The 12,338-nt window shown below is 34.1% G+C and overlaps 2 protein-coding genes across 8 annotated transcripts; both read right to left on the bottom strand.

Moving 5' to 3' along the window:
* Positions 1–1,959: 1,959 nt before the first annotated feature.
* LOC116846703 (zinc finger protein 208-like) lies at positions 1,960–7,406 on the bottom strand. 4 transcript variants are annotated; one of them, XM_032820901.1, is made up of 7 exons: positions 6,520–7,406; positions 5,985–6,087; positions 5,583–5,914; positions 5,052–5,432; positions 4,619–4,973; positions 4,077–4,531; positions 1,960–3,600 (listed from the first exon to the last, which is right to left on the bottom strand). In XM_032820901.1, exons 1-7 carry the CDS (start codon positions 6,799–6,801, stop codon positions 3,034–3,036), a joined length of 2,475 nt encoding a protein of 824 aa, XP_032676792.1. In that variant the 5' UTR covers positions 6,802–7,406; the 3' UTR covers positions 1,960–3,033. The 4 variants fall into 4 exon arrangements, with proteins under 4 accessions (XP_032676792.1, XP_032676794.1, XP_032676793.1 ...); XM_032820903.1 differs by having other exon boundaries at positions 5,583–5,746; XM_032820902.1 differs by having other exon boundaries at positions 6,541–7,406.
* A 136-nt stretch (positions 7,407–7,542) lies between these two features.
* On the bottom strand, positions 7,543–9,877 carry LOC116846704 (thioredoxin domain-containing protein 15). Of its 4 annotated transcripts, none has more exons than XM_032820905.1 (5): positions 9,703–9,877; positions 9,000–9,181; positions 8,637–8,854; positions 8,157–8,383; positions 7,543–8,046 (listed from the first exon to the last, which is right to left on the bottom strand). In XM_032820905.1, the coding sequence occupies exons 2-5, from the start codon at positions 9,052–9,054 to the stop codon at positions 7,692–7,694; spliced, it is 855 nt and encodes a 284-aa protein (XP_032676796.1). In that variant the 5' UTR covers positions 9,055–9,181; positions 9,703–9,877; the 3' UTR covers positions 7,543–7,691. The 4 variants fall into 4 exon arrangements, with proteins under 4 accessions (XP_032676796.1, XP_032676799.1, XP_032676798.1 ...); XM_032820908.1 differs by lacking the exon at positions 9,703–9,877 and adding an exon at positions 9,379–9,440; XM_032820907.1 differs by lacking the exon at positions 9,703–9,877 and adding an exon at positions 9,375–9,439.
* Between the last annotated feature and the right edge of the window lie 2,461 nt (positions 9,878–12,338).

The following is a 12,338-nucleotide window of genomic DNA, read 5'->3' as shown; positions in this document are numbered from 1 at the left end:
GTCCGCCATCTTGAAAATTTTAAAACAGCCAAAGTTATATCTGAACGTAAAATTTTCCGCTTTTTCATTTTCCGGTGTCAAAAAGGGGGGTTTCCATTTTAAAAAAACCACTTCCGGTTGAAGTAACCCACTTTCGGTCAAAATCAAAAGTTGAAAGGTACGCCATTTTGGTTCCCCCTCGAAACCCTACAACTTTTATATGAAACTTTTTTCGATTCCTGGCCACACAAACGAGTTATTGGAGGTGATAGATTCAGATGACTCACCCTGTATATTGTCAATATTAAGATTATTTAATAGAAAGTTACTATTTAGTATGCGTTCAAGTGCACGATGTAAATCAGGCCAATGTGATTAAAAGATCAATAACTTGTTTAAATTGATAGTTCCGATTTAACCGCCGGCACGGTGGGACGTGTCTGAACAGGTTCAGACCAGTGATTTTTGGAAGTTGCCTTGGAACCTGCCAGGGCCTTGTTTATTCATACCTCATTTAAGGATTGGAGAATGGCATATGGGGATAACCTTTTTTCCCGGAGCCATTACAGAACAGAACAGAACAGAATTTGTTTAAATTGTGGGAAAGCAGCAACGATTGACAAGTGAAAAAAAATAAAAAAAAGTTAAAACAATATATAACTTGCATATTTTTCGGACTCCCCTGATTGATTATCAATGTTGGAGTTAAAATAAATATTTTTACCAAAAGAGCTGCAAAAAAATATCAAAATTCGAAAAAGGCCTTATTGTACATAATTACCCGAAAAAGAACCAGGAATATTGAAATACTAAATAGTACACCGATCGTGCCTGATGGCACTTCCACAGCAGCGCTTGAGATCGATATTTTGGCCAAATACATGATTTTTTAATATTTAATTAAAATTATTTGGATGACTCACAAACTTTTTTAATGATACTTCATAACTCTTCATATGAAATACAAATGATACCATACCGAATCTTTGTTTAATTTACCTCCGGTTATTGGGTGCATTCAGAAGACACAACGGTTACACAACGGTTGAGTAATTAGTCAACGTAATTGGTCTAAAGTTAGGGATCTAACAGTAAGGACCAATAATCACTGACCGCTCACTGATCAGCTATGTTTTCTGAACGCAACCATTATTTCCGGCTAAATACATGGTCCAAAAAAGAACAATTAATTACAAGTAAGAGAATGACTCACAAATCTTTTCAATTGCACTTCAAAACTCTTCATACGAAATACAAACGATTTAAAAGAATAGTTTTCCAACCGGAGTTTTTTTCTGGTCAAGTACATACGAATGTCGGAAACGATTGCGACAATCTTTGTGCTCAGGCCCTTAGCCGCCGTTACGACAAGATATGTTCGACCAAGTTCAAACCTTGTGATTTTTTTGGAATGTGCCTTGGAATTTTCCAAGACTTTACTCTCGAAATATATCATAAATCAGAATAATAGCGTTGGGGTATAACTCTTAGAGAGGCCTGAAGCCAAATATTGAAGTTGAAGTTACTCAGAGCGTTGTAAGCGTCAAAACAAACGCAGCCTTAGTTAAAAAAATAATAGTAAGAAATAACAGATTTATTTTCGTAATTTTTTCAGAACGTATGAATAAAACTGTAAATTATTGAAACTACAAAAAATTGCATTTAACTTAAAACAGCTCTAATTAATTTAAATTTGAATAAAACTAAGTGAAATTTTGGTTCCAGGTAACATTAGAAATAATATTGAAATTCTGAGTAACATAATTACTCAGGATAATAAATTAATTATATATAATATTATACAATAAGGTATTTTGTAATTAATTATATAATTCCAATACAACTAAAACGTTTGTCGGTTGCAAAATATGTGTGTGTACATAGGAAAACTTATTTTTACTGTTAAAGTTTTAAACAATTATAATTCTTCTAATGAGATGTTCATCATATAAAATGGATATAGAAAAAATAGACTTAATCTGACATATAAATATATATGTGTATACTATATGGAAAAAACATACATAAATAATATATCCATTATATGTAATGTGGAAAAAGCGTACATATACGCACATATACGCACACACACACATATTTAGAGTTCAGTTTGAAATTTAAACTGTATCAATTGTCACAGACTTTACTGTGTAAGTCGCGAATTGGACAATATTTTAATTGGACATAGATCTTATGCAATATGAAACCATGTGCAATTTGTTACTTTTTATTATATTTTAAAATATGCTTTAAAATGGTCACGTTCAGCAAAAAGAACAGTTAATTAGCGCTTTGTGCTACGTTGTCAGCTTTGCAATTTTTTACTGAACGACATCGATAGTTTATACTTTTCCGACATGTTTATTAAGCAGTCGTCTTAGTAAACATTTTGGAGAAGCGTAAACCCTCGATGTCGTTTAGCAAAAAATCTTATAACAGTTTCACAGCTGCTGATAGCGCAGCGCAAAGCGGTGATTAAGTTGTCTTTACTGCGGGAGAGAGAGGAACGTAATCAGTGTATATTATTAATAGTTAAACAACGTGTAACTAGTATATATTATTATCTGAAGAAAACTGTCACAGGATTAATATCTAAATATTTTACTTCTCACGTTTTTTAAAGTTATACTTCAAAAATTAGCTTTTAAACTTGATCGCACATTGCATAATTATGTCCAATATTAATTAAAATAATATAACATTTACAAGATTCGTAGATTCGACATTTTTGGCGATGAACTTTTACAACTTTAAATCAAATCAGCATATTCATAGCCGAAAAATAGCCATCTGGCAAACACTACTCAAGAAATATGAACGATTCAACTTTATGAACGAATTAACAATGATTACGTATAAGCAATTATTTGCGAATTTTGGTAGAAAATTTGCTAAATGATGTGTATAATAGCGCAGACATATAACGATTCTCGCAGACCTCTGTCAAAGGTTTGATATAAGGCCAATATCCGCGTGATCACAGTGTCTGAAAATTCGCGCGGATTTTTCGATCTATACGAAAAATCAGGCGCTATAATTCGACTAGAATCCATTTCAATCGGTATCCACATCGTCCATAGAAGTAGGCTCAACAGGAAGTGTAGATGACGGGACTCCAAGGCGAGCATGTACGCGTTTGTCACTATCAGATACTTCCTCACCGAGCAAGAAACCCTCGTGCACTTCTTCCTCGCGCGCTGGCTCCGGCGGCGCTAGAACGTTTTGACCGTGTTGCTTCAGGTGATCCTTAAGGGCGAATGCTCGACCATACGATGCACCACATATGTAACAGCTATATTTGAGATTGTTGTCTTTCTTGTGCGTCTGAATATGTGATCGAGCAGCATAGAGCGATGCGAATGGTCGCGAGCACTCGGTGCACCGAAACGGTTTTGTGTGACTATTTTTGTGGCCAGCAAGTTGCACTCGCGTCTTGAACGTCTTCGGGCAGTACGGGCAAGTGTAGGCACGCGCATCGCCGTGCGTCAACATATGATGATTGTAGACGGAAGAGGCCTTAAAACGTTTCCCACAGTGTTGACAAGTATAGGGTCGCACACCCGTGTGTGTACGCATGTGTAAGGTCAGACAGTAAGATACGCGAAAGGTCTTGCCACAAACCTACCATCAAACAGAGATGTTTTCGTTTTTTATTTTTACTATTTTGCTCCTTTTTTACTTAGCACAATAATCATCGACGAAAAAGAAAAATTTCTAGGAATTTATTAATAAACAAGAAAGAAATTTTATGTAATCAGTGCATTTTTAATAATTTTACGTTTCCTATAACGGTAAAACTTGCTAATATACAAATTGTATATTTTTCAGTCCTCTCAGTTCTTCAGTTTTTATTTTCCCCTTTTTACATACTCAAATTTATCATTATATATATATATATATATATATATATATATATATATATATATATATATATATATATATATTTCTTAGACTATTATATATATATATTTTTTTTTTTACTAGGATAAGAGATATTAAAGTTTCGTCTATTTTATGTTCAAAAATTTCAAATTATGTATTTGCGTCTTGATTGTTTAATATTTAACAAAAGTAATAATATAATTACATACACATACCTCACAAGCGTGTGGCTTCTCTCCGGTGTGAATTCGTTCATGCTTAACTTTTTCGTGAGGTCTAGTAAATCTACGACCACAATGCTGACATTGATAAGGTTTTTGACTTTCGCTAGCTTCTACCGTCACCGTAGCCGTCGTAGTCAAAGTCGACGTCGCCGTCGTTGTTGCTATTGCTCTCGTTGTTGTTGTTGTTGTTGTTATTGTTGTAACTGTAGTCGTAGTTGTGGTTACTAACGTCGTCGTTGTCACTGCTGCTGTTTCTCCAGCAGTTGAGACTGAAATCAAGACGGATGAAGTGGGTGACTGCGGAGGCACCAGCTCAGTGTGCACCGCTGCATGCATCGCTAAACTGTCCGAGGAATCAAATTTTCTGTTACAGACAGCGCACGTTACCGAATCGCCCGTGTGCAGCGCCATGTGTGCATTTTTGTAAGATTCAGAAAAAATTTTACCTGTAAAATATCAATATTTAAATTAATTCTGAATATTTGAGAGCTAAAAAGATTGCTTAAGTTAGTGTGATCGAGTCGTCTTATTACCGCATTCGGGGCAAGTAAAAGTTGCTGAAGGAGTTCCTTCGGGTGCATCGACGTGCCTAGCCCTCACAGGAGCGTGCATTCTCGAATGTAATCGCAAGCTTTTATGAGAACAGAACTCTGTGCCACACGCTGTACAAATAAACGTTTTTTGGCTAGGATCGGCCTTATTTTCATGTACTTTCGTATGAAGCTGTAAGGCCTTAGGAGTCGCGAAGCTTTGATCGCAATATTCGCAGCGATTGTTACCATGTAAACAGGCGTGCACTCGAAAGTTTCCTAATTTCGAGAACTGTTGCGAGCATTGATTACACTTGTACATTCGCAATGGTGCAGCCGCCAGGCGTTTTTCCCGTACCTGCGCAGCATCATATACTAATCCTTATCCAACATTTTAGGCGAAAATTTCCTTCCAGTAATCAAGCGTAAATCGCACCTTAATGCCCTCCACATTTGAGAAGAATTTCTCAATCATCGGAGCCTTCGCTGATTGTGATGTCGCGACTTGAATTGGCATCTGGTCCCAAAATCTCTCAATCTGTACTACTTTCCTTGTATAGAGCCTACCTTCGCTGTCGATGCACTCCTCCGTGCGCAGCGTATTCATAGTTTGTCTTTGCCGTGTATTAACCATATTTCCCGAGCTTTCAGGTACTGTAGATATTGAACTTACAGGTACTGTCTTCGTCAGGTCATCAAATTGCTCCGCCATTTCTAGTAGGACTTCTTGGCCGTCGTGAAATTGCTTAATATGCTCCAAGACAGAATTAAAACTCGTGTCACAGCTGGTACAGCTGTATACAGCATCTGACTCCATCTGTGAAAAAAACAAGATTAAATGTTGTAAAGGCAAATCATAAAGCTAAAAATGATTTTTATCAAAGTTGATACTGTTTCTTACATAAAAATTTCATCTCTTAATTATATAAAAGGTTATAGTCTTAATGACTTAATTTGATATCTTTACCCCGCACAGTTCCTGTTTGACACGCAAAAGACCAGCTTCATCAAATTCCCCTACGTCGTTTATGCGATCTACATCAATGAAGGTTGTAACGTCACTATCCAAGAGTTTGGAATTTTCTGATAACACAGCAACCATACTCTTATCTAGTGATGTCTCTTTGCATTCTGCAACACAACTCGATACAGGTATAGCCACTAATCCTTGAGATAATTGTGGTTTTCTTTGCTTTCCGCCACTAATATCACAAAAACTTTCAGACATTTTGAAATCCAGAGAATTTTGATCTGGTTGCGTTTCATCCAAGTCCAGCTTTTCTATAACTTTAATTTCTCCTAATATTTGTATTAAAAACAATGTTTAGTTTTTGAGATATTTATGTAGCAAAATAACAGTTTTACGAACCATTCTCATCTACTTGTATTGTCTGCGGATCACCAACTATAACAATTCCAGTGTCATTTACAGTTGCTAGAAAGCTTCGATTCATCTGTTGTACCTTAACATCCTAAAATTAATCATTACAGTTACAAGATATAAGTAATGCTAAATTAGCGATTACTTTTCATAATTTTAAATATATGATAAAAATATAAAATTCTAAAGTTAAATTATTTAAAGTTAAGAAATCATTTGATATTGTACAGTATAATAAAATAATAATAAAACATAATATAAACCTTTTATACATATTTTACTGGCACTAAGAATATTAAATTTAAATTTTAATATTATTTTTTTCTAATTGCAAACTAAAAATTACAATATTGTATTATATTTGAAGTATCCTTTTTGTTTAAAAACATTGATTTAATTTTCAACAAATTTTTACTCAGTTTTCAAGGTTTTTAAAAGTCTCAAGTTTTATATGTGTTAAAGATTGTTTCTCAAAATTTTAAAAGATTTCAACTCTAAATTTTTCATTGCAATATTTCTTTACCTTGCTCTTATCTGTACTAACCGCTAAAATATTTGCTCTATTTTCTGACTCCTTGCAAACTTTTCGAGCTGTGTCCATTATGACTTCAGGTTTTATCTTGCGCTGCAAACCTTGTTGACATTTGTCTAAATGTTGAATGAGTGCCGTCACAGAATCAGAACGTTGCGAACAGCCAGGACAATAAAGATTGTCTGTTATACTTAATAAATGGTACTTTAAGGATTGAGGGTTGTTGAAAGTTTCGCCACAACACATCGGGCATACAAGATTTAATGAGCCCATAGTTTACTTTGTCAACTCGAAGTTAAATTCAAACCGCTTCGCGCTGTTGCAAAAGCTTCTTATTCCAGGTAACCTAACCTAGCAAGAGACGTTGGAAAAAATGTTCGCTATCGTCAAAATTAATCCGTAAAAATCTCATCTTGTTTGTGAACAATTTGCCAATTTTTCACCAAAATGACACACTCATGTGAAACGAATTCTTTTTTTCCGAAGCAAATCACAACACTGCAAATTAGCCACGGCAATAACAAATTCACTAGAAACAAACTTCAGCGCAAACAAATGCCACACATAACAATTGTGAAGTTAGAAAATTGATAAGTGAATCGCGAAGTCGGCCATTATAACACACATGCTCACGTGACCATCCGTGAGTTCCCAGTTTAAATCCCGTTTTCGTATTGCCTTTTACATACACCTTAAATTTGTATTTGACATATTTATCTTTTCTATAGAATTTATCTATTGCTTTCTTAATAAAGTTGTTATTAAATTACACGTTTACTTTATCTGCAATTCCATTATTTCTTATTTATCTCTAAGAAACTTAAATTTTCAATGTTTAGTTAAAATATAAAAAATATCTTTCTTTGTCATATTTCGATTGAATATTTTATACTTCATACTTTTTTCTATATTCATATATTTACTTAATATATAATATATACAAACAAATGACATTTACGTATTGATTTAATTGTAAGCTTTAGAAACTTATCTGTGAATGATTTTTTTATATAATAATCATTATAACTTGATATATATTTTAAAAGAATTCCAGATTTTCAACTATTCACATAAAATACTAATTACTTTTTCTATTTACATGTTTACAAAGTTTGAACAAGACAATTAAAGGTAATTCTTAAATTAGTGGAAAAACTTATACTCTAGTCAACATGTTCATGCTGAGCATTGCTTTCACGCCAAGTGTTCTGAATAACCTCGACGAATTGCTGCCACCACCTACTGCGTGACATGAAATATAACATGCAAGCAATATTGAAAATCCATGACAGAACAAGACAATAGTCTGTCTCATTAGAAGGTACATTTGAGACTGGTCCGATGAAATCTGCCGAAGTAACATATAATGAACCGTTTGGCTGCAAATTCGTCAAGTGAGATGTAAATTTGGCAAACGATTCCAAAGTATAAATTGTGTCGTTGAATTTAGCAATAGGTTTGCCATTATGAACCAGCATCAATGTTGGCACCCCAACTATTCCATATTGTGCATTAAAACTAAAAATAATATTAATTTTTAGTTACTATATTCTCAACTAAATACTAAAAAAAAAATAGCAGATCATAGAGTGTAAATTTTTTTTACAAAATTTCTTAATTATTTTTACCTTTGATGTTTTATAGCATCAATAGCCACAGCTTTTATATGAGGAAATGATCGAGGTATAGCATTGAAATGTGGTGCAGCTTGACTGCTAAAGACACACGATCTAGCGTAAAATAACACTAAAATACATGTTCCTGGCAAGTGCTTACTCTCTTTGCCGTTTCTTGAACGATTTGATGGACCAGGTTCCAAAATCAATAACTCCATAAGCCTTGTTGCGTTAACAATCTATGATACATAAAAAGGATCATAAAGATCACTAATAAATCTTTTAAATGGAGTCAAAAATCTTGGAGCAGCTTATTTATTCATGAATTATTAATTTTATATTTATAGTTAAATAGAACAAAGTAAAAAGATTATTACTGTATTTTGTTATTCCATATAGAAAACTTTTTATCTACTTCAATGTGATAATTAACTGCACCAAAACTTTTGTCTCAGTTCACACACAATAATAAAATATTATTTTCTGTAAAACCTCAACAGGACCATATATCTTCTCCAATGAACAATTAACTTTAGTAATATTTGTTGAAATAGCACTGGTAATATTTGTCGTTTCTTCAGCACTTGTTTTTATATTATTTTTATCTTCACCTGCATAAACTTGTTCACTTTCTTTTTGATTGAAAATATTTTTAAGTTTAAGTTGTGTCACAAATTCTTCTGCGACTTCTTTGCCATATATAGTATTAACTAAAAAAATACAATCATTAACTTTTATATAAGATTATATAATTGTCAAAAATGAATATTTAAAGATAAATAAGGATACAATTATCATATTTCTTATAAATATATAAATCTGTATTAAAAATAGTATATTTAAATTGACTCTTACCAAAAGTTAAGAAAAATATGATATTGTATATAGAATTTATTCCTAAGGAACACATCTTGTATATACAATATGGTTTGCATCAAAAAACTATATAAATAAGAATAGCACAGTAGATTATATATTCACAGTATTTATTAATTCCAACCTGGTAATTTATTGAAGTTCTGTAGGAACAGGTTTATCTATAATATAAAAATAAAGATTTACAACCTAACCTATTGAATAGAATATTACTAATTATATACTAATAACCTCTAACAATGTAATTAATATTATTTTACGTATTATACTTTAGTACTTTATATGTATATATATATATATACATATCATACATATATATATATATAATATATATATATATATATATATACATACATACACACATTAGGATTGCATTTTAAAATGTCCTTTTTGAGGAAATTTTACTCGATATCCTATAGTATATGTAACATGAGATCTGTTCTTTGTAGCTACACTGTTGTAGCTACACTGCTGAACTAGTGCAATAAGTTAGAGTGAGAAAACATATATTTGTCTCACTTCAATATATTGCACGAGTTCAGCGTGCAGCTACAAAGAACAGGCCTATGAACTATAAGTATTATAAATAAAATTTCCCTCAAGAAGGACGTTTTAGAATGCAATTTGGATAAAATATCACCTTACCAATATTTTTAATTAAACCAAAACTTAAAATTTTTACCTTATATAATATTCTATAATTTATTCAGATACTATCACTTGTAAATTGTTACATCTCAGTTCAATGATCTTATACCTCCTTTTATATATTGAAAAACAGGTAAATATAAGATGGTTGTTTTTACGTTATGTTGCGTTTATACCATGGATGTAAGAATATAAGGATGGAGCGTAAGCTGAGTTTATTGCACAGATGTCTATATATACTAGATCGCTACGGGTGCGTTCAGATGGAGAAAGAAATAGCGTAACGAACCTTGGGTGGGACCCGATTGACCACGATACGATTGGACATAGATTGTAATGATTGGTTCGACCTAGTAATTCACTAGATAATTCTTTTCATCGGTTGGTTGTATCCAATCGTACCGTGGTCAATCGAGACGCTCCCCGGAACCTTTGACTATGGCTGCGTTCCGAAATAGTGCTGACAGTACTGATGGGTACTTTCCAGTACCCAGTACTTCCAGTACTGGGTACAGTAGTTTCCAGTACTTTCCAGTTGCGTACACTGGAAGTTACACAAAACTAGTTTATTGGTTGCATATTATCTTACAAGATATTTTAGATAATATGTGACCAATAAACCGGTTTTGTGTACGTGTGTGTCAAAATGTGTTAAGCAATTGGAAAGGACCCAGTATTGATACTGAAACCAGCCATATTAGCCTAGTTTACATCGTGCACTTGATACGCGTACTAACTAGTAACCTTCTATTAGATAATTTTAATAGCATGGTTTACATCGTGCACTTGATACGCGTATTAAATAGTAACTTTCTATTAGATAATCTTAACATCAACAATGCATGTTTATAGCGACGCATTCTATAAATACAATACGTTTCGTTGATGAGTATTATACCAGCTTAATACACTGTTGTTTATATATATCATCGATATTAAGATTATCTAATAGAAAGTTACTATTTAGTACGCGTATTAAGTGCACGATGTAAACCAGGCCATTGTCGTTCCAAAATTGTTAGGCAGTAGCAACAGTGTAGGAAAAGGGAACGTCCCGATTGACCACGATTGGACATAACCAACCGATGAAAAGAATTATCTAGTAAATTACTAGGTCAAACCAATCATTACAATCTGTGTCCAATCATATCGTGGTCAATCGGGTCCCACCTGTAGGAAAACGGAACGGGAGCGGTGCACTTGGACACGGTGCATTTGGACACAGCCAATCACAGCACCGTGTGATTAGAGACATTTGTAGGGTCCCTTGGAACAGCGACTTGTGATTGGACTGTGTCCAATTGCCCCGTGTCCAACTGATGTACACCCGACGGAACGGTAATCCAGAATGTAGACTTTACGAATCCAATAAGTCTACGCGGATGTCGACTTTACGAATCCAATAAGTCGACGGAGCGGTATCGAGTAATGTCGACTTTACGAATCCAACAAGTCGACGGAGCGGTGACGAGGAAGGTCTAGGATACGGTGTTCTAGGCAGCGGTGTTCGCGAGGTGCTGCTGCTGTTGGAGTCTGAGCTTTGTTCAGCGGAGTGCCTCGGAAGACTGCTTCTCACTGAGCTTTTCGCGCGGTCTTTTATACTACTTTTAACCTGATATCGTGTTGTGATATTCGCGGTCGGTCGGCGGTGTTTACATTGGTTTGTCGCGTGTTCGGTTTCGTGACGAGTCGTTTGATTTTATCGTTCTTACGGTTCCTGTTCTATTTGTCTTACGAACGGCTCGTTACATATTCACTTAATTAACTTTAATCACTTAAATCTGGTTAAATCGCTAGAAGTTGAACTGTGTTGAACTTTGAGCGTTTATCTGCTTTATTCGTCTTTTTAGCGATAATTAATGGAGTGGTGGTAAACACCAGCTATTATTCGTTAAAAGTTGGACTGTGTGTCGAACTTTGAGCGTTTATTCGCTACATTCGCCATTTCGGTGAAAATTGATGGAGTGGGGTGAAACGCCAGCTTTTATTCGCTGCGTGAAATCGCACCTTTATAGTTAGCTAGAGTAGCATAGCGGATAACGTGAGCATCAGGGAGTTGATTTTCAAAAAATGTTAGTTATTAATAAGTTTAATCTCATATAGTATGTTTATACCAAACGTTTAATACGCGTACCAATTAATAATTTTATGTTGAATTATTTTGATCTCCACGATGTATATAAACAACTTCATATTGAAGTAATGCAATATTGATAGAAACACGTATCGTATTAATTAAATATATTGCGTCGCCGAAATTAGAATAATTAGATATAAACTTACTAATTGATACGCGTATTAAACGTTCGGTATAAACATACTATATTATTAAACTTATTAATAATTAACATTTTTTTGAAAATCAACTACCAGATGCTCATGTTATCCGCTATGCTACTCTAGCTAACTCTAATGGCTCCTGCACACAGGATGCGGTAATGCTTGCCGCGCGGCGGAAGTTCGCGCGACAGCCAATCAATATGCTGCTTCCCGTAATAATCTTCTAGCTCTTACGTGCGTCCTGTATGTAGGCTGCGTTCCGAAATTCACTGCCAGTACTGAAATTCTATAGTTCATGTCACGTATACTATAGAATTTCAGTACTGGCAGTGAATTTCGGAACGCAGTCGTAGGAGCCATAAAGAATTAATCCAGCGGCACACGGTGCTT

Source organism: Odontomachus brunneus, unplaced genomic scaffold, assembly GCF_010583005.1.
Source record: "Odontomachus brunneus isolate Ranch 3 - 2012 unplaced genomic scaffold, Obru_v1 Obru_scaffold_067, whole genome shotgun sequence".
Taxonomy (NCBI): domain Eukaryota; kingdom Metazoa; phylum Arthropoda; class Insecta; order Hymenoptera; family Formicidae; genus Odontomachus; species Odontomachus brunneus.
Note: the sequence above shows the minus strand (reverse complement) of the source record. Positions and strands in the feature narration are given on the sequence as shown.

Coding starts and splice junctions, on each gene's coding strand:
- LOC116846703 (XM_032820901.1), bottom strand. CDS start 6,801: ATGGGCTCATTAAATCTTGTATGCCCGATGTGTTGTGGCGAAACTTTC. Junction 6,088..6,519: donor TTAGTACAGATAAGAGCAAG/GTAAAGAAATAT, acceptor GATTAATTTTAG/GATGTTAAGGTACAACAGAT. Junction 3,601..4,076: donor AGAAGCCACACGCTTGTGAG/GTATGTGTATGT, acceptor GTTTGATGGTAG/GTTTGTGGCAAGACCTTTCG.
- LOC116846704 (XM_032820905.1), bottom strand. CDS start 9,054: ATGTGTTCCTTAGGAATAAATTCTATATACAATATCATATTTTTCTTA. Junction 8,855..8,999: donor CATATTTTTCTTAACTTTTG/GTAAGAGTCAAT, acceptor GTATTTTTTTAG/TTAATACTATATATGGCAAA. Junction 8,384..8,636: donor AGATATATGGTCCTGTTGAG/GTTTTACAGAAA, acceptor TATGTATCATAG/ATTGTTAACGCAACAAGGCT.